Below are 22,773 nucleotides of genomic sequence, written 5' to 3' on the forward strand. Positions count from 1 at the left end.
AAATCCTGGTTCCTGGCACCTGTGCCTGACCTTGGCGCATCCTCCGGGGCTAGTGAAAATGCTGGCCTTTGCGAGAATGGCCTGGAGGGCCAACAGACCCTTCCGAGCAGCACTCCCACAGGGCAGGCACTTAGCCTCTGTTGCTTGCTCTCTTCTATGAGCTGTGGGGGGCTGACGAACAAGTGCAGGGCCATGAGTAAACTGGAAAGCCAGGAAAGGCACTCGGCAGGCAGGTCTTCATGGCCCAGGGGATTTATCAGCCATCCCTGGTTCTGTGCACTGTGCCATGCCTTTCTGTGCACCGAGAATTTTACCCAATGGGTATCCTGGCTGCCTCTTCCAGCCATGCCAGGCAGCAACAGGGATACTTTTGGGGTCGCCTCCCTCCCCACCCACATCTTGTGTAGGTGTTAGAGTTCTCTGGCCTTGACTGGTTGAGAGCTCAGTGGTTTTTGGAGGCCTGGTTTTCCCCTTAAAATAAATCCCCAACAGAGAAAAAGGTTAGTTGGAATCAAACAGCCTTTGTTGGTGTAAAAAGCAAGAGGTCTAGCAGGGAAATACACATGAAAAAAATCCCAGAGGCAGGGTGGGGGGTGGGGGAGCAGGCACCTGGAATCCCAGCTACATGGAAAGCTGAGATGAGAGAATCGCTTGAGGCCAGGAGTTCGAGACCAGCCTGGGCAACGTAGCAAGACCCTGTCTCTAAAAATAATTAAAAAAAAATAAAAACTAGTAACTCCCAGAAGAATTTATGAACACACAGGAATTCAATGGCAGTAAGCCCTCACCCATGGAAGGTAAGGTCGTTTAATTCTGAGAAGTTACGAAGTCCAAAGTCCTCGGTTTGACAGTGGTGAGTGTGAGATTTCCCATAGTGTTGGCTGGATGATGGTGAACCTGTGACAGGCTCTGCCTCTTCTAGTTTTCTTCCATTCAGTGCTTGTTTGTGATGCCACTCGACCACCTCAAAGAAGCTGCCTCTCTCCTCCTAAGAACTCATCTAACTTCTTCTCCACTTGGCCCGGGCAGGAGTAAGCAGGGCCAGTGGGTACTCCTGCATACAGGCAGGCCTGCGTCTTTTAGGATCCCATCCCTCCCTGAGCCTCACGCACAGACCCCCAGAGGACTCAGGCTATACACAAACCCACGTCCACTGGAGACTGCAGCCTCTGGGCATCAGGCCCTGCCAGGGACTCCTTTGAAATTATCACATAGGAAAGCAACACAGCGCCTTGATTCACTAAGGGATCTTGGGGCCGCTAAGCTAGACCAAGAGCAGCGTGAGGTCCACAGAGCTCCCTGCTTCCCTTCCACTGGAGGGAAATGACATTCTGTTCATGGACTTCAACAGGCAACACAGAGAGGTCGGGGGCCACAGTCAGAGCTGCAACCCTACTCTGCAGGGATTGCTCGCCCAATTTAGCTCTGGAAAAGTATGCCAGTGACAAAGGCACAGGCTGCTGGGGACGGGGGTAGCACCAGAGAGCTGTGGGACTGACTACAGGGCACCTCCCCAGAGAGCTGCTCTGGTCGTCACCCTCCACCCCGGCACCCAGAGGTGCTGCTGGGCTGGGGACTGAGCTTTAGGGCCCACCTTGGATAAGGGCAGGAAAAACCTCAGGAAGACAATGTTATAGAGAGCTCATTTTCACAAGCCTGGAGCTGTGCCCATCTCTGTCTTTGGTGCCAGCACCATGGAGGTCCTGAGAAGATCCCCTCTTTGCTGGGTGACCGTCAGGACCCTCTGGAGCATGTCTGAGGGCTCAGAATCCAAGAGGCTCCTCCAGTGATGAACCAGCGCCAGCATATCCAGGTGCTGCCCAAGATGAGGTAGAAACAACACATCTGCCCATCAGGAAATAGCACAGTCTTTAGTTCTGGATCCCACTTACCTGAGGATCCCACTTACCTACTTACACATCTGCCCATTAGGAAACAGCATAATCTTTAGTCCTGGATCTCGTGGGCCTCCCATGTCCCACAAGTCCCAGTCATGAGAGAGGCCTAGACTCCAGTTCATCTGGTCCAGGGCTCTCCACTGGTCCCTGAGAATGCAGTCCTGACCCAACCCCATGTGTCCTAAGGTACTTCCAGGCCCTGACCAGAGATGTTGGAATAGCCACAGCAGGCCCCTACTGCATTCCCAGAACCTGTGAGATCCAGGTAATCAGGGCCATGGACACCTGTTCCTGCCACAGGAGCCACCTTGAACCCCAGATGCCAGCGTGGCCTGCCATTCCTAACTCCTTAGTGAGCACTCCATGAGGTACTGCTGGATGGAGAGAGCTGCCCTCATCTCAGCAGGCTCATCCTCATCCCAGACGGTGAGGGGCGGGCAGAGTGCAGGCAGGGCTGGCCCTGGCTTGCTTGTGGAAACTGCTTTGTGGAAGATGGGGACGGCTCAGGGGCTCTTGAGTGAAACACCCCAGGGGCTCAGATCCGGGACCCACAGGCCGTGGAGAGAAGCAGTGTGCCCAAGCCTCGGGCTGAGCTCTGCCCCCATCTCAGTGGCCTTCCACAGTCCAGGTGGTGGCAGGAGGCCCTGGTGAGAAGGGCAAGGGCCAACTTCTGCCCTGGCTTGGCTCCGAAGACTCATGGAGGAGATCCATCTAGGCAGAGGGTGGGACAAGCCAGTGCCAGACACCAAGATGGCAGGGCCAGGAAGGTCCAGAGTCAAGACGGGGCACTGAGGCCTGTTGTTCACAGAGGGGAAGATGGCAATCTGAAGAACCACAGCTTGGGGACACAGGGACTATGATTTGGGGGGAGGGGGGCGTGCCAAGAGGGGAGCTGGAGGCAGCCTGGGGGCCTGCGGACAGCTCCTTGTAGCTGCAGCCACCTGGGGACCAGGAAGATGGGCTGGGCAGGAAAGGGAGGTGGCCCTAGGCGCTCCAGTCACACACTCAGGGCTTCACGGGGGCCCACTCGGTCCACTGCTTCAGGTCGGTGGCCTCCGGCCCCTCCCAGCTCCAATGACAAGGATGGGAAAGGTGCTGGGCCCGGCCCAGCCTGGGTACAGAGGAATGAGGATCAGGATGCCGTGCAGTCCCGGGAAGAGGGCTTCTACCATCTCGTTTTACTTTGTGGGGACTGAGCCTAAAGTGACCAGAAAGAACAAGAGTCAAAGGGGACTCTACTGCGTGGGGCCCAAGAACTGGTTTTTACTTAAAAATAGTGTTTCAGTCCCCAGGAGGCTAATGCAATCTGAGCATAGAAGGAGAATTTTGGGAGAAGTTTATTTTTTTTTCCCAGCAATCTTTCTCTCCCCTTCAAGTTTATTTATTTTTTTCCCAGCAATCTTTCTCTCCCTTTCAACAAAAACATTTTTTCCCCTACAACCGGTATCAGAAAATAGCTTCTGACTAGTTGGGAAGAAACATTCCCAAGCCTGGGAGGAGCAGGCTCCCCGGGGCCGGCCTGGCAGCCCCCTGGCAAAGTCTTGAGCCAGCGTCCAAAGGTCAGGACCCTGCTGTCTCAACCACACGGCTGGAAGTGCCACCCACTGGACTGGCTTACCCAGGGTGGGCCACGGAGAAAGGCTGCTGGACGTCAGAGTCTTAGGAAAACCTGGTTGGTGTTGGCCTGGCCTCTCTGGGTCAGTTCGCTTACCTGTAAAAGGGGTAGAACTACTCTGAGGCCCTGTCTCACCCCAAAATGGTACAGTTCTGGGATTCTGAGTCTGGAAAAGGGAGAGAATACTAGTCCTTCCCACCTTTCAGGGCAGCCTTGGGGATTAAAATGAGCTGATGGGCCGAGAGTGGTGGCTCATGCCTGTAACCCTAGTACTCCAGGAGGCTGAGGTGGGCAGATCACTTGAGGCCAGGAGTTCAAGACCAGTCTGGGCAACATGGTGAAACCCTGTCTCTACTAAAAATACAAAAAGTTAGCCAGGTGTGGTGGCACATGTCTGTAATCCCAGCTACTCAAGAGGCTGAGGCAGGAGAATCGCTTGAACCTGGGAGGCGGAGGTTGCAGTGAGCTGAGATTGCGCCACTGCACTCTAGCCTGGGCAACAGACCAAGACTCTGTCTCAAAAAAAAAAATTAAATTAAATTAAAAAAAAAATGAGCTGCTGAGGAAAGGCTTTTGCTTAGTATACGTACCGAGCAAACTGACTTTCTTTTTTTGAGACAGAGTCTCGCTCTGTTGCCCAGGCAGTAGTGTAATGGTGCAATCAAAGCTCACTGCAGCCTCGACCTCCCAGGCTTAAGAGATCCTCCCACCTCACCCCCTTGAGTAGCTAGGACTAATGTCTGGCTAATTAAAAAAAAATTTTTTTTTTGGTAGAAACAAGGTCTCACTATGTTACCCAGGCTAGTCTGGAACTCCTGGGCTCAAGCGATCCTCCCACCTTGGCCTCCCAAAGTGCTGGAATTACAGGCATGAGCCATCGCACCCCGCATAAATGGACATTTTAATGACCGCTCGGGAACGAAACCAACCAGGACCTGGCCCAACCCTTTGCACTTTTGTCAACCCATTTATAAACAATTCCTGACCCTCTCTAGGCCATTCCTTTGCACGTATCACACGGTGTGATCTCAAAGCATGGAGCAGAATGAGTCTCCACTTTGTCCGCTATGGGATCTTCACTGTCATTCATCCCAGGAGAAGCTGAAATGAGTTCATCTTCCCTTACACACAGAGCCGCCTGCTCAAGGCCCACCTTCCCAGTCCTGTCCCCACAGCCACTGGAGGGGGGTTCCCAGAGGAAAGCTGCCTGGCCTCAGAAGCCCAGGTGCGGGACTGCATCCTAGGCACGCACTGAGCCTGGGTGTTCATTCTGATCGCACACAATACAGACAGAGGACCTGCTAAAGAACCACTCACTGGGGAGAGGCATCAGCTGCTTAATTGCACAGGAAAAATCTGCAGCAGCTTTAAATGTGAGCTGGATTTGGAGGGAAGAAAGAGAAGTCACCCACAGGCCATGGTGGAGGAGACGTTCATCAGAAACCAGGAGCCCAGGTCAGAAACCACAATCCCAGAGCGAGAGTTAATAAAGCAGAAATGTATTTATTAGGCACCCTTGTTCCTCACAGAGGAGCAAGATCCAGGCCTGAGCGCCTGGGAAGTCTCTTGAGGTTGCAGGAATCTCCAGAGAAACATAGGCGCTGCCCAGCCACCACCCCGAGAACACTATTTGGCTGGAGTGCGACCGCCGAGGTGACCCTGGCAGGAGGCTGGGGTTGGCTCCTCGACTCCACAAACACTGAGGAGTGGGTGGGGACACCCAGGACACCCACCCAAACACTGGCAGAGAGGGAGGCCCTTCCAGATCTGGGGCACATGTTGCTGAGCCTGCCAGGGGGAGGAGGAGCCTGGAGAGTCCCTTGCCCGGGGCCAGGTCCTCAGGGCCCTCCCCAAATCCGCCCGCCTCTCCTGGCCACTGCTGACTCAGTCCCACACGTAAGGGTTTCTAAAGACCTGAGAGTTCTTGCCGTCTTTCGGCGGTGTGGCCACCTGGTGGCTCTGGGCCGAGTACATGTCTTCAGCCCGCAGGGTCGAGTTGGCACTGCCCATCACCTGGCTGTTGGCTGTGGCCCGTGGGAGGATGATGTCGTAAGCTCCTTCGGACTGGAAGGAAGAACAGGCGGTCTCACAGTCGGGGATTGGGAGCCAGGTTCCGCCGGGGCGGATGCACAAACACTTCCTGCAGGGCTAGGACTGCCAGATCCCCCCCAACTCCCCCCTCGGCTCCTCTGCCCCCTCTGGCTGGGCCCCAGGAGCAGCCTGGGACAGCCAGACCTGAGCCCCTTATCTCACCCTGCCTCTGGGCATGGGAATGAGGCCTTGCTGACCTTGGATGGTGCTGGGGCTTCACAGAGGGGGATCCCCTTCTCAAGACCCTCCTGCTTCCAATTGTTTAGGGAAATGCTAGGGCCAGTGGAGAGTCAGCCACACAGAGCTGCTACTACCTGTCTGACATAGCTCCCAGACCCCCTTCCTCCAAGAATCTTTTTTTTTTTTTTGAGACGGAGTCTCGCTCTGTCGCCCAGGCTGGAGTGCAGTGGCGCGATCTCGGCAAACTGCAAACTCTGCCTCCCGGGTTCACGCCATTCTCCTGCCTCAGCCTCCCGAGTAGCTGGGACTACAGGAGCCCGCCACCGTGCCCGGCTAATTTTTTGTATTTTTATTAGAGACGGGGTTTCATCATGTTAGCCAGGATGGTCTCAATCTCCTGACCTCGTGATCCACCCGCCTCGGCTTCCCAAAGTGCCGGGATTATAGGCGTGAGCCACCATGCCCGGCTCCTCCAAGAATATTACCCCAAGTCTACCGCCTGTCACTACCATACCCCCAGCATCACAGTTGCTGGCTTCCCTGGCCGAGGACATGGCGCTCTGGGTGTGCCCACACATCTCTCTAGGCATCTAGTCTGGCCGATCTGATTTGGAGTCTTTTTTTTTTTTTTTGTAGAGATGGTGGGGGGGGTCTCACTACGTTGCCACCAGGGCTGCTCTCGAACCCTCGGCCTCAAGCAGTTTTCCCATGTCAGTCTCCCAGAGCACTGGGATTAAAGGCATGAGCCACTGCAACCGGCCCTGATTTGGAGTCTTGAAACCTGAATTCTCTGCCTGGCGCTGGGTCTTGCTCCCATGTGGGTGAGAGACACCAGCTGTGGGGTGAAGAGGGTCCTGAGGTACCTGTTCTGGCTCCTATGCTGGAGGGAAGGTGTATTCCTGGCCCCATCTGTCTTAGCCCTATGGGAAAGAGCTGCCACCAAATCTCTGTAGCTCCCAGACCCCAAACTAGCCTTCAAGTCAATCAGGCCCAGGAGGTCCTCAGGCCTGTCTGCAATGGCCCCTGTCCATGTGGTCCCTGGAACATCTACATCTGTGGTCCAAAACCACAGATGAGTGTGCATTGGAATCACCTGCACTGCTTGTTAAGCCTCACCAACTCATAGCTGGACCCTACACAGTCCCTACGCAGACCCCACCAACTCATAGCTGGACCCTACACAGTCCCCACCCAACACAGCTGGCCCCACGCAGCTGGCAACAGCTGGGGCTGGGGGAGGGAGTGCTGAATGCTGGGCTTGCAGATCTGCGCTGGATAGTGCCCCCATGGTGCCGACGCCCTGAACGGATGCTAACAGTCAGCTCCATCCCAGCTGTGGCCCCGACCCATCTGCACTTTTTTTTTTTTCTTATTTATTTATTTTTGGAGACAGAGTCTCACTCTGTTGTCCAGGCTGGAGTGCAGTGGTACAATCTGTGCTCACTGCAACCTCCGCCTCCTGGGTTCAAGGGATCCTCTGGCTGAGGCCTCCCTAGTAGCTGGGACTACAGGCATGTGCCACTATGCCTGGCTGATTGTTGTGTTTTTAGAGATGAGGTTTCAGCATGTTGGCCAGGCTGGTCTCAAACTCCTGACCTCAGGCGATCCACCTGCCTCAGCCTCTCAAAGTGCTGGGATTACAGGTGTGAACCATTGTGCCTGGCCCCCATTTGCACTTTGAGCAGGCTCCCAGGTGAGGCTAGTGCTGGTGGTCCGGGTACCATGTTTTGAGAACCGGTCAGATAAAATATCCCTGTTAATCCAGATCATCGCCCAGGAAGCAGACTCCAAACGCGCTGGGGAGTGAGGTGCAGCAACAGTGAAGGAAGCTATTCAGCAAAGGCTTCTGTGGCTGCCCACTCCCCGCCAGAGCTGACAGCCCGCAGCCTCCACTCCTGGTGCTCTCCTCTGCTCAGGCTCAGGTTCAGGCTCAGGTTCAGGCTCAGGGAGAGGGGAGGCGCTGGGATTGGAAGCTTCAGCCACACTCACCTCCCCCTGCCCCGCGGCTCTCACAGAGAGGGTGGGGAGGGGGATGAGAACGCCACCCAGCTGACCTCCTTGTTTCCTGTTCCCAGTGTCCTGCCAAGACGGGTCACTGACCTCTCCCCACAGCCTCTGCCAGCCGGGAGGAGGAACACATATAGGAGTGAGTAGAATCCAACCCACCGTCTTCCTGTTCCCTCCCCCTCCCCTGGCTAACGATGCTTCTAGTTTCCAGAACCCAGGGGGAGGTGTAAGGTCGAGACTTGCTGCCTGCCAGAGAGGGAGGAGAGTGTGGGCCCCCTTGGCACAGCTGTGGTTGAGAAGTAAACACCTATCCAGACCTGTGACATTTGGACCCCTGTGCATTTTGGGAGCACCTGGCTGAGACCCTCCTTTGTCCCTCCCCAAGCTCTCCAGGGTAAAGCTGGCAGCTCCCACCAGGGAGAGCTCACCCAGCATTCCCTGTAGCATCCCGACACAACCTGTGTGCAATGCCCCAGTGACACAGGGCGGGTCCCACTGCAGTGCAGCTGAAGGTGGTGGGTACACTGACTCCAGGACAAGGAAGTTAAGAACTGGGGCTCTGGATTCCCCAGGTAAAAGCACCAGATGGAGAAGCTTGCCTTCCCCTTACCACCTCCACCCAACCCAGCTCTGGCCACATGGCCTTCTCCCGCTGGCCTGCTGAGGCTGGTCTCTGTAGCCCAGATGTGTCATGGGGACCTGGGGAACCCACTTACCGGAACTTTGTGCATCAGGGCCATCTCAGTGGGCTGGTACACACTGGTCAGCAGCTGCCCGTTGTACCCACTGTATGGTGACACCGGCCTCTTAGCTACAAGGAAAAGCAGGAACAGTGTGAAGATCCCAGGGCTCTCAGCTCCCTTCCCCACCTCCCACAAGCCAAGCAAGGCTCTCTGGGGGCAGGGAAGAGGTAAAGGGGGCAGGCCAACCCTGGCATAGTCTCTAACCCAGGAGTGGCCAACTTGGGGGTGAGGTTGTGAACACGGGGGCCCCCTCCCAAGCCTAGCACCCCTTTGTACAGATGCATGGGAGTGAACAACACTGCTGAGCTTCCCTGCACTGTAGACCCCCCCAGCCCCTGACCCAACAGCTCAGAAAATGCTCTGTCAGCAACCTCCACATCCCCATCCGCCCTCCGGGGCCAGAGGCCAAGAGGACACATGGGCCTTCGGCCGCCTTCCAAGATGGCCAGCCTCCAGCTCTGCCTGTCACCACGGGCCAGCTGCCAGGCACAGAGGTAAATACATCTGAGAGCCCTCGGCCTAAGCCTCTTCATGTCCTCCCAGGGCCGACCTGGGCGCCCCTTCCCCACTACACCAACCCAGAGCCTGGCCAGGGAGCCTTAACGCACGTCCCAGCCTGTGGCCCCTGGCAAGTTTCCAGAACTATTTTTAGCTCCAGGGATACTTCCTTGTGCCTTTGGGGTGTTGGTTTCCCGATGTGTTCCGCCCTGCTGGGCACTCCCAGGGTGTTTGAGGAGGGCTGCTGACCCACCCCGGGGCCTCGGAGCAGGCCTTGCTGTGAGGATGGCACAGCGGACGTCTGGCTCCGGCAAGGCTGACGGTCCTGCAGCTCTGAGGGACCGCAACCTATATAGGGTTTCCTAAGTGCTGGGGCTGGGCTCACTCTATTGATTTTTCCATTTAGAAAAAAAAAAGGAAGTAAAAACTCAGCCCGAAGGTTGAGAACCATTTGGCCCCGACCGGCATTCGGTGTGGGGGCGGGGCCTGAGGCTCCTCCCAGCACTTGTCTGTAAGTCCCACCTCTCTGGTGGGTTTTGCCAATTCCACCCCCCATGCATACTGTGCGTGTGACGGGGCCACCCAGGGGTGAGGCCAGCACCTCAGCCCAGGTGGGCAGATCAAAGATCAAGTGCCCGGCAGGACAAGGGTCATCTCTTTCTCCAAAGCAGGGATTATGAGGATTTCACAGTGTGTAGAAGAGAAAGGAATGTCTCTGATTCTGGAACTTCCACTGCCTGACTCTGACCTCCCGGCAGAGACCCCAGAGCCAGTGCTTGTTAACCGGGCAGTTAAGAAAGTCTGAAGCCCCCAGGCCTCCAGATCAGCACAGTCTGGGGGCAGGGTCAGGACTTTGAGATGGCACCCCCAAATTTCCAGGTCATGTCAGATGAGGGGCTGCAGCCAGCAGGCTGAGGAAGAGCAGGTGGGATGCGTGCAATGGGCCACATCAGTAAGGGGATTAGCACAGGGGCTGGCACAGAGCAGGTGCTGAGGAAATGCTAGTGGGCTGTACAGCTAACAAGGGCGCTGCTGAGACCACTACGCGGCACCCCAAATACTTTTATTAAAAAGAGAAAAAGGCCAGGTGCAGTGGCTCACACCTGTAATCCCAGCACTTTGGGATGCCGAGGCAGGCGGATCACTTGAGGTTAGCAGTTCGAGACCAGCCTGGCCAACGTAGTGAAATCCCGTCTCTACTAAAAATACAAAAATTAGCCAGGTGTGGTGGCACATGCCTGTAATCCCAGCTACTTGGGAGGCTGAGGCAGGAGAATCTCTTGAGCCCGGGAGGCGGAGGTTGCAGTGAGCCAAGATCACACCACTGTACTCCAGCCTGGGTGACAGAGCGAGACTCTGTCTCAAAAAATAAAAAAAATAAAAATTAAAAAAAGAGAAAAAAATTACCTGAAAAATACTTCCTTTTAAAGAAAACTAAGGTGATTATGGATACATACATAATAGAAAAACAAGTTCTGGAAGGATAGTATTAGTAAAATATGTAAAATAATAGACATGCACACACAGCAAATAGCTAATTCTTCAAGAGTGCTTTTCATGGGCCGGGCACTAAGTAATTTTTTTTTTTTTTGAGATCATCCAGGCTGGAATGTGGTGGCACAATCATGGCTCACTGAAGCCTCAACCTCCTGGGCTCAGGCAATCCTCCTGCCTCAGCCTCCTGAGGAGCTGGGACCATAGGCGTGCACTACCACACCTAGCTAATTTTTGAAATTATTTGTAGAGACGGGGCCTCACTATGTTGTCCAGGCTGGTGTCAAACTCCCAGGCTCAAGCTCCACTCACCTCAGCCTCCCAAAGTGCTGGGATTACAGGTGTGAGCCATGGCGCCCAGCTGGCACTAATTAATTCAATCCTCACGAGAACCCTATGAAATAGGTACTGACATTATCCCCATTTTACAAATGGAGAAACAGAGGCACATAGATATTATATCAGTCAATAGTGGTCACTTCTGGGGATGGAACAGGATGGGACGGGTAGGACTGGGGAGGCAGCTGGGGAAAATTTCATTTTATCTGTAATGTTTGAAATTTTACAGTGAGAATGTATGCATGAATTATATGAATATAGAAAAAAAATCTTATTTATTTATTTATTTGTTTATTTATTTTGAGATGGAGTCTTGCTCTGTCACCCAGGCTGGAGTGTAGTGGCTCGATTTTGGCTCACTGCAACCTCCGCCTCCCGGGTTCAAGTGATTCTCCTGCCTCAGCCTCCCGAGTAGCTGAGATCACAGGCATAAGCCAGCACACCCAGCTAATTTTTTTGGATTTCTAGTAGAGACGGGGTTTCACCATGTGGATCAGGCTGGTCTCGAACTCCTTGTCTCAAGTGATCCACCCGCCTTGGCCTCCCAAAGTGCTAGGATTACAGGTATGATCTACCATGCCCAACTGAAAAAAAAAATCTTTAAATTAAATGGAATTTAGAGACACTTAGGCAGAAAACTACAGAAAACCTCAAAAACTTTCCATTTTGCTCAAGAGACTGGCTCCCTGTCCTGCAGTAAAAGACATGGGATGGAGAAAGGGGCCATTGGGGGCATCCACAGAGACCCACCTGCAGCCGGCTCATCCATGGAAAAGGCCTTGTTCTCCACGAACATGCTCTGACCCTTCTGCTCTTTCAGGATGGTATCATAGCCCACGCCCCGGGTGGGGTACATGTCCCCCTGGTAGCTTTGCTCTGGGCTGGACTTGGTCACCTGGGAGACCTCGGGGATGACGTAGAAGAGGACGAAGGCCCAGGCATTGGCGGCGAGGGCGATGGCCAGCGTGGGGTCATCCCAGGTGGGACTGTTGTGCTGCTTGTTGCCGTAAGTATACATGACGATCCACACCACCCATATGGCAATGGAGGTGGCCGTGGTGAGGAGCACAAAGACCCCATGCTTACGCCAGCGCTTGAAGCGGCCACACAGGGCGGGCCAGGCGCCCAGGAAGGCGCCCAGCAGCAGCAGCATGACGTAGATGAGTGCCATGACAAAGTCCATGTTGGCGATGGCACAGGGGGAGGCCACGGCCCAGCCTGCGCTGCTGTTGCCCTGAGGGCCGCCCTCACCACTGCCCCGAACCAGGGTGATGATCAGCCACTCTGTATTGATGATGACCTCCACCAGGGTCAGCAGCAGAGCCACAGTGAAGATCACCCAGCCCCGGGGCCCATGGTTCTTCCGGGCCAGGAAGTTGAGGGCAAAGACGTGAGCCGCCAGACAAGAGAAGCAGATGGCGAACAGAACCCCAAAGAGGAAGCGCCGAGAGGCACAGGTGGAGAAGTCGGGCTTCACCACACAGGCAAACACGAGGCAGAAGAGGCCCAGGGTCCCCAGAAGGAAGAATACCTGGGTCCCCAGCAGGCTCCGTTTCTTGGTGTCCTGCACAAAGGGGAGGCTGGCCACCAGGATGATGGTGAGCACAAACGTGGTGACAATGCCCGCCCCAGCCACGGCCTCCAGGATGATGCCCCACGCCCCAGAGCGGTCACACAGGTTGTAGTACAGGGGGTTGAGGCCTTGGCTGCAGCCGGGTGGGACATGGCCCTGGGCCCGGGCCCCTGGGAACAGGAAGAGAGGCAGTCCCAGGCACATCACCAAGGCTTTGTGGATGGCCATCCTGGCTCCCAGGCCAGGCTCTGGTTGGGTCCCTAGAGACAGAAGGAAAAGGGACAAAATTAGTCCTCCAAGGTCAGACTCCAATATACATGGTGCTGCTTCCCCCAACCTAAACCCAGGCAGATAGTGCTAGCTGCTGACCATGAGGCTCTCTGGACCTCAGAATCCTTCTTAACATAGAACCCCTGAGAGGCATTTCAACTGGCCAGAGAGGCAAATGAGATGAAGCCCATTTGTCAGCCCTATTCCTAGCCATGGCAAAAGAAAAACCTGTCATTGAATTTTCAGTTCCCTCCCTGCCACCAAACATAACCTGGGTTCAGATATTCCCTGAGCTCTGGCGGCTACGGTGGAGGATGAAGGGGCTTGTGAACAAGTCAAGACCAAGCATACCACCCACCCAGTACCTCCTCTCTGCGCTGGGACTTTCAGGCTTCAGGAGGTCAGCCGCTATGCCCCTAAACTCCATTCCTGTGAGGCCTAAATCCACAGCCAGTCAGCTATGTGTTCATTCATTCATTCATTCAATAGACTTAACAAGCAGCTGCAGCAGGCATAACCAACAGCCAGGAAAAATGAAAAGACAGTCATTTTCCCACTTTTAGTGCCAAGTCTCCAGTTCAGAATCCTCCATTTTTTGCCTAGCTCAGAAGCAGAAGTCAAGGGTGAAATAAACGAAGTCCCCAGCTAAGGAGTTAATGACTTAATGCAAAAATTTTCCTTCGGAGCATTAACATTTTAAAAGTAAGAACCAGGCAAGGGCAATGCAAAACCCAAAGGAATTAATCTTTAATAGAAGACTTTAAGACGTCGTAGCTAGAAGGCAAGAAAATTAGCTTTTATTAACACCAGCAAGGTAATTTTCACTCCATCTACTCACTGCCACTCTACCAAATGCCACAGATCTGTGCCAGAGAAGAAAACCAAACTCCTGCTCCCAATACCAATTGGATTTTCCCGCGTGAAGTGGAGGTAATGGATTTAACAGGTTAAGAAATATTAAAGACCAAATCAATGAGTTTTTTTCCAATCAAAAGTTTTAAATGTACTTGGAGGAAACCTAACACTGAAAATTTAAATGCTGCTGGGCATGGTGGTTCATGCCTATAATCCCAGCACTTTGGGAGGTCAAGGTGAACAGATTGCTAGAGTCCAGGAGTTTGAGACCAGCCTGGGCAACATGGTGAAACCCCGTCTCTACAAAAAATACAAAAATTAGCAGCTGGGCGCAGTGGCTCACGCCTGTAATCCCAGCACTTTGGGAGGCCAAGACTGGTGGATCACTTGAGGTCAGGAGTTGGAGACCAGCCTGGCCAAAATGGTGAAACCCCGTCTCTACTAAAAATACAAAAATTAGCCGGGCGTGGAGGTGCGCGCCTATAATACCAGCTATTCAGGAGGCTGAGGCAGGAGAATTGCTTGAGCCTGGGAGGTGGAAGTTGCAGTGAGCCAAGACTGTGCCATTGCACTCCAACCTGGTCAATAGAGTGAGACTCTGTATGAAAACAAACAACAACAACAACAACAAAAATATATATATATGAATTAGCAGAGAGTGTGGTGGCATGCGCCTGTAGTCTGAGCTACTTGGGAGGCTGAGGTTAGAGGATCATCTGAGCCCAGGGGATCGAGGCTGCAGTGAGCTGCGATTGCACCACTGCACTGCAGCCTGGGCAACAGAGTGAGACTGTTTCCAAAAAAAAGAAAGAAAAGAAAAGAAAGACAAAATTTAAATGTTTAAAGAAACAGGTTATACGTTTCAAAATTCTATGAATGCAGGTAGTCCACATTTAAGTCCCCCCACGTGTTCAAATAACTAGTTGTAACCCAGCTTCATCAGGAACTCTCTGGGAAAACAGCAACCAAGCTTTCCTGGTCTGACAGTGACCACTAGTGGCTGGCAGGGGAATGGCATTATCTAACTCTATTCTGTGAGGCTGCCACCCTTCTTCCTTTTTTAGGGGGATTGTGAGGTTGTTTATACACGGTTTACCTCCTTACTGTTTTCTACCATACTAAATCAGGGGCAATGCAACTCATAAAATTAAGTGAAATGGACACAATAAAGAGGATCCATTTTCAAAGTCCCTTCAAATAGTCTCCATGCCACTTGAAAATATTTAGGTCGTCTTAGCCATCTCAGCTACCTCATCTTTCAATTAAGCTTGCTTAAGATTAACTCTTAAAATTAACTATCTCATGTAAATGTACTGTTGTTTTCCTAAATAACTGGCATTCTAACGGCTAGTTCCTCTTTACTTCTAATGCAGGACTTAAATAAGCTTCTGTAGGGGACTTTGTAAATCAATAAAGCACCAACTGCATTTTATTTACAAGTGCTGGAAAGAGGAGTAAGAGAGGGCTAAGAGGTAAGGAGTAGGCTGGGTGCGGTGGCTCATGCTGTAATCCCAGCACTTTTGGCGGGCAGATCACGAGGTCAGGAGTTCCAGACCAGCCCGACCAACATGCTGAAACCACGTCTCTACTAAAAATACAAAAATTAGCCAGGTGTGGTGGCGTGCGCCTGTAATCCCAGCTACTCAGGAGGCTGAGGCAGAAGAATCCCTTGAACCCGGGAGGCAGAAGATTGCAGTGAGCCGAGATTGCGCCACTGCACTCCAGCCTGGGTGACAGAGCGAGACTCCATCTCAAAAACCAAAACAACAACAACAACAACAAATAAGGGAAGGCGTAATATGGACCCACTCCTGGGAGATACTTTATGGATAACAACAAGCTGTGGGATCCTAAATGTTCAACTTCATCTTGGGCTCCACAGCCAAACCAGCCAGAACTTGGGCTTGAAGCTGGACGTAGGGAAGAGAACCCTCAGAACTGCCACTTAGACTCCGGACACCTGCACTTTCAAGGGCTTTTCACCCCACCTCCCTCGGGCAGGGCCCAGTTTAGAACAGGCAATTACTCCAAATCAGCAAATATTGACTGTGCCCCTGGGAAGGAAAGGCCCTGTTGTTCCCAGAGCTGTGGAAAATACAAACATGAACAAACGTAGTCCCTGACTTGATGGCATTTAAAATCTATCAAGAGAGATAAGGTAGGTACTCAAAGAAATTACACAAGGAAGAATATGATTAAGGGCCACACAACGGAATTTACCTGCAGGAGAGAGACAGGGGCTACAGGAACACAGAAGAGAAACAGGCAGAGTAGAGAAAGACTGTTCCGCAGAGTTTTACTCAGAATCTAATAAAAAAACATACCAGGTCCCAGACACTGCCAAGAGACAGGGACACCCAGAAGCTAAGCCCTGAAGAATGTGAGGAAGGGCTGAGCAGGTGAAGGGAACAAGGAGAGGGACGTGCAAGGCAGAAAAGATGGTGTGAATCAAAGCCCTTTGAGCCCAAGTCCAGAGCAAGTTAAAAAAGAATTCAGTTTGCCAAGTATCAGCTGAGTTTACAAAGGGAGGCTGCAGCTGTTGGCTGACACATTGGAAATGCTGCAGGGGTGGGGCTGGGGGCATTATTCTAAAGGCTGAGGGCATTATTCTAAAGGCAACAGGCAGCCACTGAAGGCTGTTTTTAGCATCATGGGGGCATAGCCAGGGTTGTGCTTTTAGGAAAAGAGTCTGGCAAAAATGCACAGGCAATCGATTTGTTGGGGGGCACATTCATTCCAGTTTAAAGGTCAAGGCCAAAGGTAAAGCCATAATGGCCAGCTCTGAAAGATCCTTTCCAAAAAACAATCGAAGGACTGGTCGGATGGTGGAGGTGGGGGAAAAGGATACTAAAGCCCATACTACAAGTTCAAATCTAACAGGCATGTCATTACAGAAAACCAAGCCAGAGACCAATGTCACTCATTCTTCTTGATCCATCTTGCCCTAGAAATACTTGCCTGTACCCTGCTGGCTCCCAGAAGCCCACAGGCACTTGGGCCAGGGTCAGGAAAGCTTCACAGCTCTCTGTCCCTAAGCCCCCACCTCCAGTTTCCCCCTGATTTTGTGGTTGGTGACCAGCAACTTCCTTCTGCACCTGACCCTTCAAGTCTTGCTTCTCCTGCCAACCCCCTCAATATAGAAACTTTCAAGGAATGAGAGAGGAGCCTGTACCTGCCCCTAACCGCATCCAGGTACCATGCTGCTGCCCAGCAGCCAGGCTGCTGCTTTTAGTAAGTTGCTGAGTAACTTAATAGCCTCAGAGGAAACAACCTGCTCCCATCCTGAAATACCTTATTTCTCTGGTTCCCCCAGAAATGGAAGGGCAGGTGGGAAGACAGAAATACATGGACTCAGGTGGGAAACCTGGGCTTTCTGGGTGTGGCTGTCATCCACTGCCTAGGACAGGGACCCTCAGAGAGTTAAAGAGAAGCTCGGAAGAGCACAGCTCCAGCCCTCTGATGCCGGGAGTGCACATTCAGCCAATGCCTTTTTTTTTTCTTTTTTTTTGAGACAGAGTCTCGCTCTGTCGCCCAGGCTGGAGTGCAGTGGTGTGATCTCGGCTCACTGCAAGCTCCGCCTCCCAGGTTCACGCCATTCTGCCTCAGCCTCCCGAGTAGCTGGGACTACAGGCGCCCGCCACCACGCCCGGCTAATTTTTTCTATTTTTAGTAGAGACGGGGTTTCACCGTGTTAGCCAGGATGGTCTCAATCTCCTGACCTCCTGATCCACCCGCTTCGGCCTCCCAAAGTGCTGGGATTACAGGCGTGAGCCACTGCGCCCAGCCTTTTTTTTTTCTTGAGACGAAGCTTCACTCTTGTTGCCCAGACTGGAGTGCAATGGCATGATCTCGGCTCACTGCAACCTCCAACTCCCAGGTTCAAGCAATTCTCCTGCCTCAGTCTCCCGAGTAGCTGGGATTACAGGTGCCCACCACCATGCCCAACTAATTTTTGTATTTTTAGTAGAGACAGGGTTTCACTATGTTGGCCAGGCTGGTCTCGAACTCCTGACCTCAGGTGATCCACCTATCTCAGCCTCTCAAAGTGCTGGGATTACAAGTGTGAGCCACCGTTCCCGGCCCATTGCCACCTTTTAAGATGGTGGCTAAGGGACTGACAAGATGGACTCAGCTCTGGTCAGAGGCTTTTCCTCAGGACCCTGGAGGAAACTTCTGCCTCCTGTGGGTCCCCAGACCCTGCACTAAGACTGAGCCTTCTGATCCCTGAACATTCAAATCATGTCCGTGTCTCCCCTCCAGGGCTGTAAGGTCTTTGAAGCTGGTGAACAAGACTTCTAGAATCCACTGCCACAGCTGGTGCTGTGCCTGAACACAGTGGGCATTTGGAAGTCACCTCTGGATGGTCCCAGGTGCATTTCTCCACACCCAGGGTTGTCCCCTCCATGTTGGAGTTGCATCTTCTGCTTAAAGATTCCCAGAGGGTTCAAGGAGGGGGGTAGGAGGGGAACCTCCTTCCACCCTGAGTCTCCCCCACCCCACAGCTGAAGCCCAGCTCCAGCCTCAGATTATTTTCTGGACAAAAGGGCCTTTTGCTTCACTTCCCTGGAATCAGTTGTACAAATATTTTTAATCGCCTCTGAAATCGGCCTTTCCCCAGGCTCAGCCACCCGGCCCCCAGCTCTCCTGTGAGTCAGTGCAGTCCAGTTGCTGAACCTCCCTCTTCCCTCCTTCTCTCTCCAGGGGGCGCAGAGGCCTGGTGGGCTCAGAGGCTCAGAGGCCCAAGCAGCCCTGACTGGTTTCCCCCAGCAACAAGTGGCTTCATCCAGCAACCGGGGAGACAGCCAGGCCTTCTCACTTCTCCAGAGCAAAACTCCCTTCCTCGCTCCAGCATCCTCCACACACAAGCCTGAGACCCCCTCCACCCACCAGGGCAAAGGATACCGCACTGGAAAGAGAGCTCCAGCGTGTCACAGGGCCAACCAAACTCAACATTGACCCATGGCCAATGGCTGTCTTCAAGGGTGCTGTGACCAGGGCACTCTCCAGGGAGATTCCCCCAGGGATACCACAGAGCACCTGCCTTCCTCCCATCCCACACACTCAAGAGCCTATAGGGAAAGACGATGGCCCGACTGACAGCCTTCCTGCCTCCACTCCTATCCGTCTCTCCCAGTCCCTGGTTAGGTCCCACTGTCTCACCCCTCTGTGCAGGGCGCTCAGGCGTTTACCCCATCGATAAGAAGGCGCACAGGAGACGCCTGTGCCTGGAAGGAGCGGCCTCAGTGTGTAGGTTGGTGGAGGGTGGGTTGGGGTTCCTCGAAACTCAGCCTAGACACCCCACCCCTATCACCCTGCCCCTGCCCCGCACCAAGACCAGGCATTTGGGCCAAAATGCCCTGAGCTCTCTGAGACTTGGAAATCTTCAAGGGTCTGCTCTGGAATGTCACTCTGGAATGCGCCCCACCCCCCAAGGCACTCCCTCCCCCAGTCCAGTTGAAGGCACAGGGGTGGGGGGCCGGCGGGGAGAGGAATCTCCAGGAGCACAAAACCCTACTTCAACAGTCTCCTCTCCCGGGCTTTAGGATCTTGATCGTGGAGTTTGTAAGTGATTGGGTCTTCCTGCGTGTAACACTGCGGGCCTGGGGATGGAGGTGCAAAGGACGCTGGAAAAGCCAGCCGGGATTGGGGGTTCGGGATCTAGGGGCCAGGCTACCAGAAGGGGAGGCGCTTTGATAGTCTGAATTTCCAAACTTCCCTCAGGGGGATTCTGAACCCTCTCGTCCCTACTTGGGTCGACGGTACTGGGTTCTACACCTGCGCTCCCTGGGTGGCTGGAATGGGGAGCAAGGGAACCAGTCACTCTCTCCCATTTTTAGGGCCACAGAAACCTGCCCACCAAATCCACAGTAGCAGGCGGCGGAGAGGACGCCGACCCACGAGAGAGAGTGACCGCGGACTCCCACCGAGAGGCAGGCGGTGGAGGGGCTCCTCTTGGAGACCCCGATTATGGAGTCGTTTCCCCTCCCTCCAGCCCGAGCCGCAGCGCCGGGCTCCCCCACCGCCCCGGTCCCCAGCCGGCTCGGGTTTGAAAACTTTCAGCGACCGAGCGGAGTTGGCGCGGCGTCCCCAGCCCGCAGGATGTCCAGCCCCCCCGCCTCTGCCCTCGCCCACTCCCCGCCGTCCCGACCCGAATCTTCCGGGCGGCGGAGCGGGAAGGCAGCAGCCCTTACCTGGGACTCGCCGCCGGCCCCGCTCCAGCGCAGCGTTTGGGGCCAACTCCAGCCCCAGGCGGGGGGCGGGCGGGGGTGGGAGGGACGCGGCGCGGGGCGCTGGGCCAGGCCCGGTCCTGGCTGGGATGGCGGGGCCCGGGCCGGGACGCAGGGCCTGCCTCTCCCTGGGACCGAGGCTGAGCCAGGCGCGCTGGGTTGCTCGCTCTCGCGCGGGCCTGTCCCCAGGCAGGGCTCCTTGCTTTCGGCGAGGGTGGGCTGGCGCCTGCATCACCGTTACATCACCTCCATTCAGGGCGCTAATCGGGCGCCCGCAGCGCTCCAGGTACGTGCGCTCCGTTTACACAGGAACAAAGCCTGCCCGGCCCTCCCCGCCCCGACTCACCTCCAGGCTGAGCCGACTCGTACTTTCCGGCTGGTGAGGGAGATGGGAGTTTCTGGCCCTGCCGGCGTGTGGGTTGTTGCTGTTGACTGCCACGCCCCCACATGCGGGCGCGCGCACACTCACGCGCACTCACTTTCTGGGCTCGGCCTTCGCCGGGGCAAGCGGTGTGGGGATGCAGCCCTGCGCACCCCCCACCGCGTCTTCCAGAGAGCGCGCGTACGGACACGCGCGGGGCTACCTTGGCGCGTCTCCGTGGGGGACACCTAGCCTTTGTCACCTTCGTCCTGGCCCTCCCGTGAGACACACTTCAGGCACAGTTCGCTGGGAGCGGGCCGGAGCGAGGCGCACACTCAAGACAGAGTCCGTCTTTGTCACGCCTTCTGCGCCCCCTCCCCTCCCCAGCTTGCACACGTGGACACACCGCACACCGAGGTTCGCCTTTTGCACGCACGGTCCTTCTCTGGGACCTCCACCAGTCACCAAGCGTACGTGGGATCGTCACCAAGCGCTCCTCTCACGCGTGGGCCGAGTCCGGACCACTCTGGACCGTGGGCAAAGGTCCCCCTCGGCCCGACTACCCCGCGCCCGGGTTTCCTGTGACCGTTCCAGGTTCTGCCCAACTCGGAGCGCGCGCTCCCCTCCCGGCGTCCCCGTTCCCTGCTCCGACTTGTCCTAATTAGCCTTCACGGTTTTATTCCCCGAGGTACAGTGTTTAGCGCGACCCCCTGGGTCTCTGCGCTCCGGGACACGTTGGCTCTGACTCCGAGTCCGTCCCCTCCAGACTCCGGGTCCGTCCTTTCCAGGAGGTCAGGTTCCCACCAGCCCCACCCCCCACTCCCTGTTCCGGGGTGGATCTGTGGGTGGCCACCCTTTCCCCTCCGGCCCCAGGAATCTGCTGAAGCTGGACCGCAGAAATTGGGAAGCGAATCCAGGCTGGGACTTATCCAGCCCGACAAACAAGAGATTTTCCGGCCGCCTTCCCCCGGGGCTGCTGGCCTCGCGGGGGCTGGGGTGCGCAGTCCTGGGGGCCCGCAGCGAGGCCTGGTTAGCCCGCGCCAGAGGCCCGTAGGGGCTGAGGCGCACGGAGGAGGGAGAGGTTGTTGGGCCTGGCCAGGGCCCTGGAGACGCGGAGGGAGGGCAGGGCGCCGAGTCTCGGGGTGCCTGTTCTCATGACGCCGGATTGCCTGGGGGATCGCCAGCGGTGCGCCGGTCGGAGCCAGCTGGTGGCGGGGCGGGCGGCCCGGAGTGTTTGCTCAACCCTGAGCGCCCGCGAGGGGGAGGGGAGGCAGCTGGTCACGGGCTAGGGGGTAGCAAGGTGGAGGAACGGGGGCTGGGAAAGGGGAGGGTATCTCCCGGGCTGCTTGTTTGCGTGCCTGCCGCGGTCTACGACAACCGGGAGTCTAAACTCTATGAATCACCCGGAGTTGCTGGAGCGATAAACCTCAGGCTGGTTCCTCCCCTCGCACACCGGCTTCTCTGACTCCTGGAGGGAATGTTTGCTTAGCGGCCGGAGCTGGCGGTGAGGCCCTGGTTCTCTAGAACCCTGTATCCCTTCCTGGCCTTGCCCTCACGGGCTGGTCTGGGGTGGCGAAGACTGAATTGTTTCAAGTCTCTTCAATATTAAGAAGAGGGGCGCAGTGCTGCTGCTGATCTGTTCCTCACTCCTGGGCTCCCTCCCGTAGCTCCACCTCCCACCCTAAGATTCAGAGGCCCCCACGCCAGGGAGGCAAACGCTTGTAGGGTCCAAGCAGTTGAGTGCCCACGCTAGACAGGCAAACGGCGGGTCAGACCTAGGCGAGGGGCATCCATGACTGTGGGCTGGGACTAGTTCTCGTGAAGCAGGCAACTACTGCTGAACACAGTGTGCTGGGAGGGGCCGCTCATTAGCATATGTGAAAAGCCCGCTAACAGCTAGAGGAAGGTGGAATGGAAATAGTCCCCGAGACTGCTTGTGACCTTAAGAAGCCAAAGATGAATTGTGGATCTGGCAGATCTGTTTCAATTTATTTTCAAGCTTTGGGAATCTCTTTTCCCTACCTAGATTCTCCAAAAAGGCAACTCTTTGCCACTCCCTCCCCACCCAGGCGGGGGAAAGGCTGGGGCATCTGAGGCCTGGGCCGAGCAGCAGAGCCCTGCCCACCGCCAGCCCTGCATGGTAGATGGCAGTGGATATGTAGGGAGGTTTCCTGAGAGCTATTTGCTCTTTTTGTGTTCACTCCATCTCACTTCCTGGGCAGGGTCTGCCTTTAAAGGACAAAGCAAGTCCTTTGGGGCAGATGACATGGGCTTCAGCCTTCAGGGTCCCTGTTGGTCTCTGCTCTAGTCCCGGGGGCCTGTGCTGGTCCAGAGTGGGGAGGCAAAAGTTGGAGAAGGCATGAGACCCCTCCACCATGAGTCGGACCCTGGTGGGGGCTGCTGGACACAGCGAGCCTGTGATGCTGGAAGGGAAGTTCTGTGGGAGGTGGCGCTGCTTTCCGAGACTCCAGCCACAGGGTCCTCTGTGCCCCCAAATGTCCTTCACTTTGATTTAATACCCCAGTAGGCTTAGGACCCATTGCAAACTCTGTTTTCACCAAAAAACTACACTCTGAGAAGTGTTCAAAGAGTGCTACTGTTCAAAGAGATCTTGAGGCCCAG

The 22,773-nt window shown here is 55.0% G+C and overlaps 1 protein-coding gene across 5 annotated transcripts; it reads right to left on the bottom strand.

The window, feature by feature from the left end:
* Window positions 1–769: 769 nt before the first annotated feature.
* GPRC5C (G protein-coupled receptor class C group 5 member C) lies at window positions 770–21,964 on the bottom strand. 5 transcript variants are annotated; one of them, XM_019028173.4, is made up of 6 exons: window positions 19,755–20,126; window positions 11,616–12,698; window positions 8,508–8,602; window positions 5,428–5,577; window positions 3,517–3,609; window positions 770–3,096 (listed from the first exon to the last, which is right to left on the bottom strand). In XM_019028173.4, the coding sequence occupies exons 1-5, from the start codon at window positions 20,020–20,022 to the stop codon at window positions 3,550–3,552; spliced, it is 1,656 nt and encodes a 551-aa protein (XP_018883718.2). In that variant the 5' UTR covers window positions 20,023–20,126; the 3' UTR covers window positions 770–3,096; window positions 3,517–3,549. The 5 variants fall into 5 exon arrangements, with proteins under 5 accessions (XP_018883718.2, XP_018883720.2, XP_063562189.1 ...); XM_019028175.4 differs by lacking the exons at window positions 770–3,096; window positions 19,755–20,126 and adding an exon at window positions 20,137–20,325 and having other exon boundaries at window positions 3,140–3,609; XM_063706119.1 differs by lacking the exon at window positions 770–3,096 and having other exon boundaries at window positions 3,140–3,609; window positions 19,755–20,190.
* Between the last annotated feature and the right edge of the window lie 809 nt (window positions 21,965–22,773).

Source organism: Gorilla gorilla, chromosome 4 (assembly GCF_029281585.2).
Source record: "Gorilla gorilla gorilla isolate KB3781 chromosome 4, NHGRI_mGorGor1-v2.1_pri, whole genome shotgun sequence".
In the NCBI taxonomy this organism is placed as follows: domain Eukaryota; kingdom Metazoa; phylum Chordata; class Mammalia; order Primates; family Hominidae; genus Gorilla; species Gorilla gorilla.

Coding starts and splice junctions, on each gene's coding strand:
- GPRC5C (XM_019028173.4), bottom strand. CDS start 20,022: ATGCAGGCGCCAGCCCACCCTCGCCGAAAGCAAGGAGCCCTGCCTGGG. Junction 5,578..8,507: donor CCCTGATGCACAAAGTTCCG/GTAAGTGGGTTC, acceptor TCTTCCTTCCAG/TCCGAAGGAGCTTACGACAT. Junction 3,610..5,427: donor AAGACGGCAAGAACTCTCAG/GTCTTTAGAAAC, acceptor CCCCTTTTACAG/GTAAGCGAACTGACCCAGAG.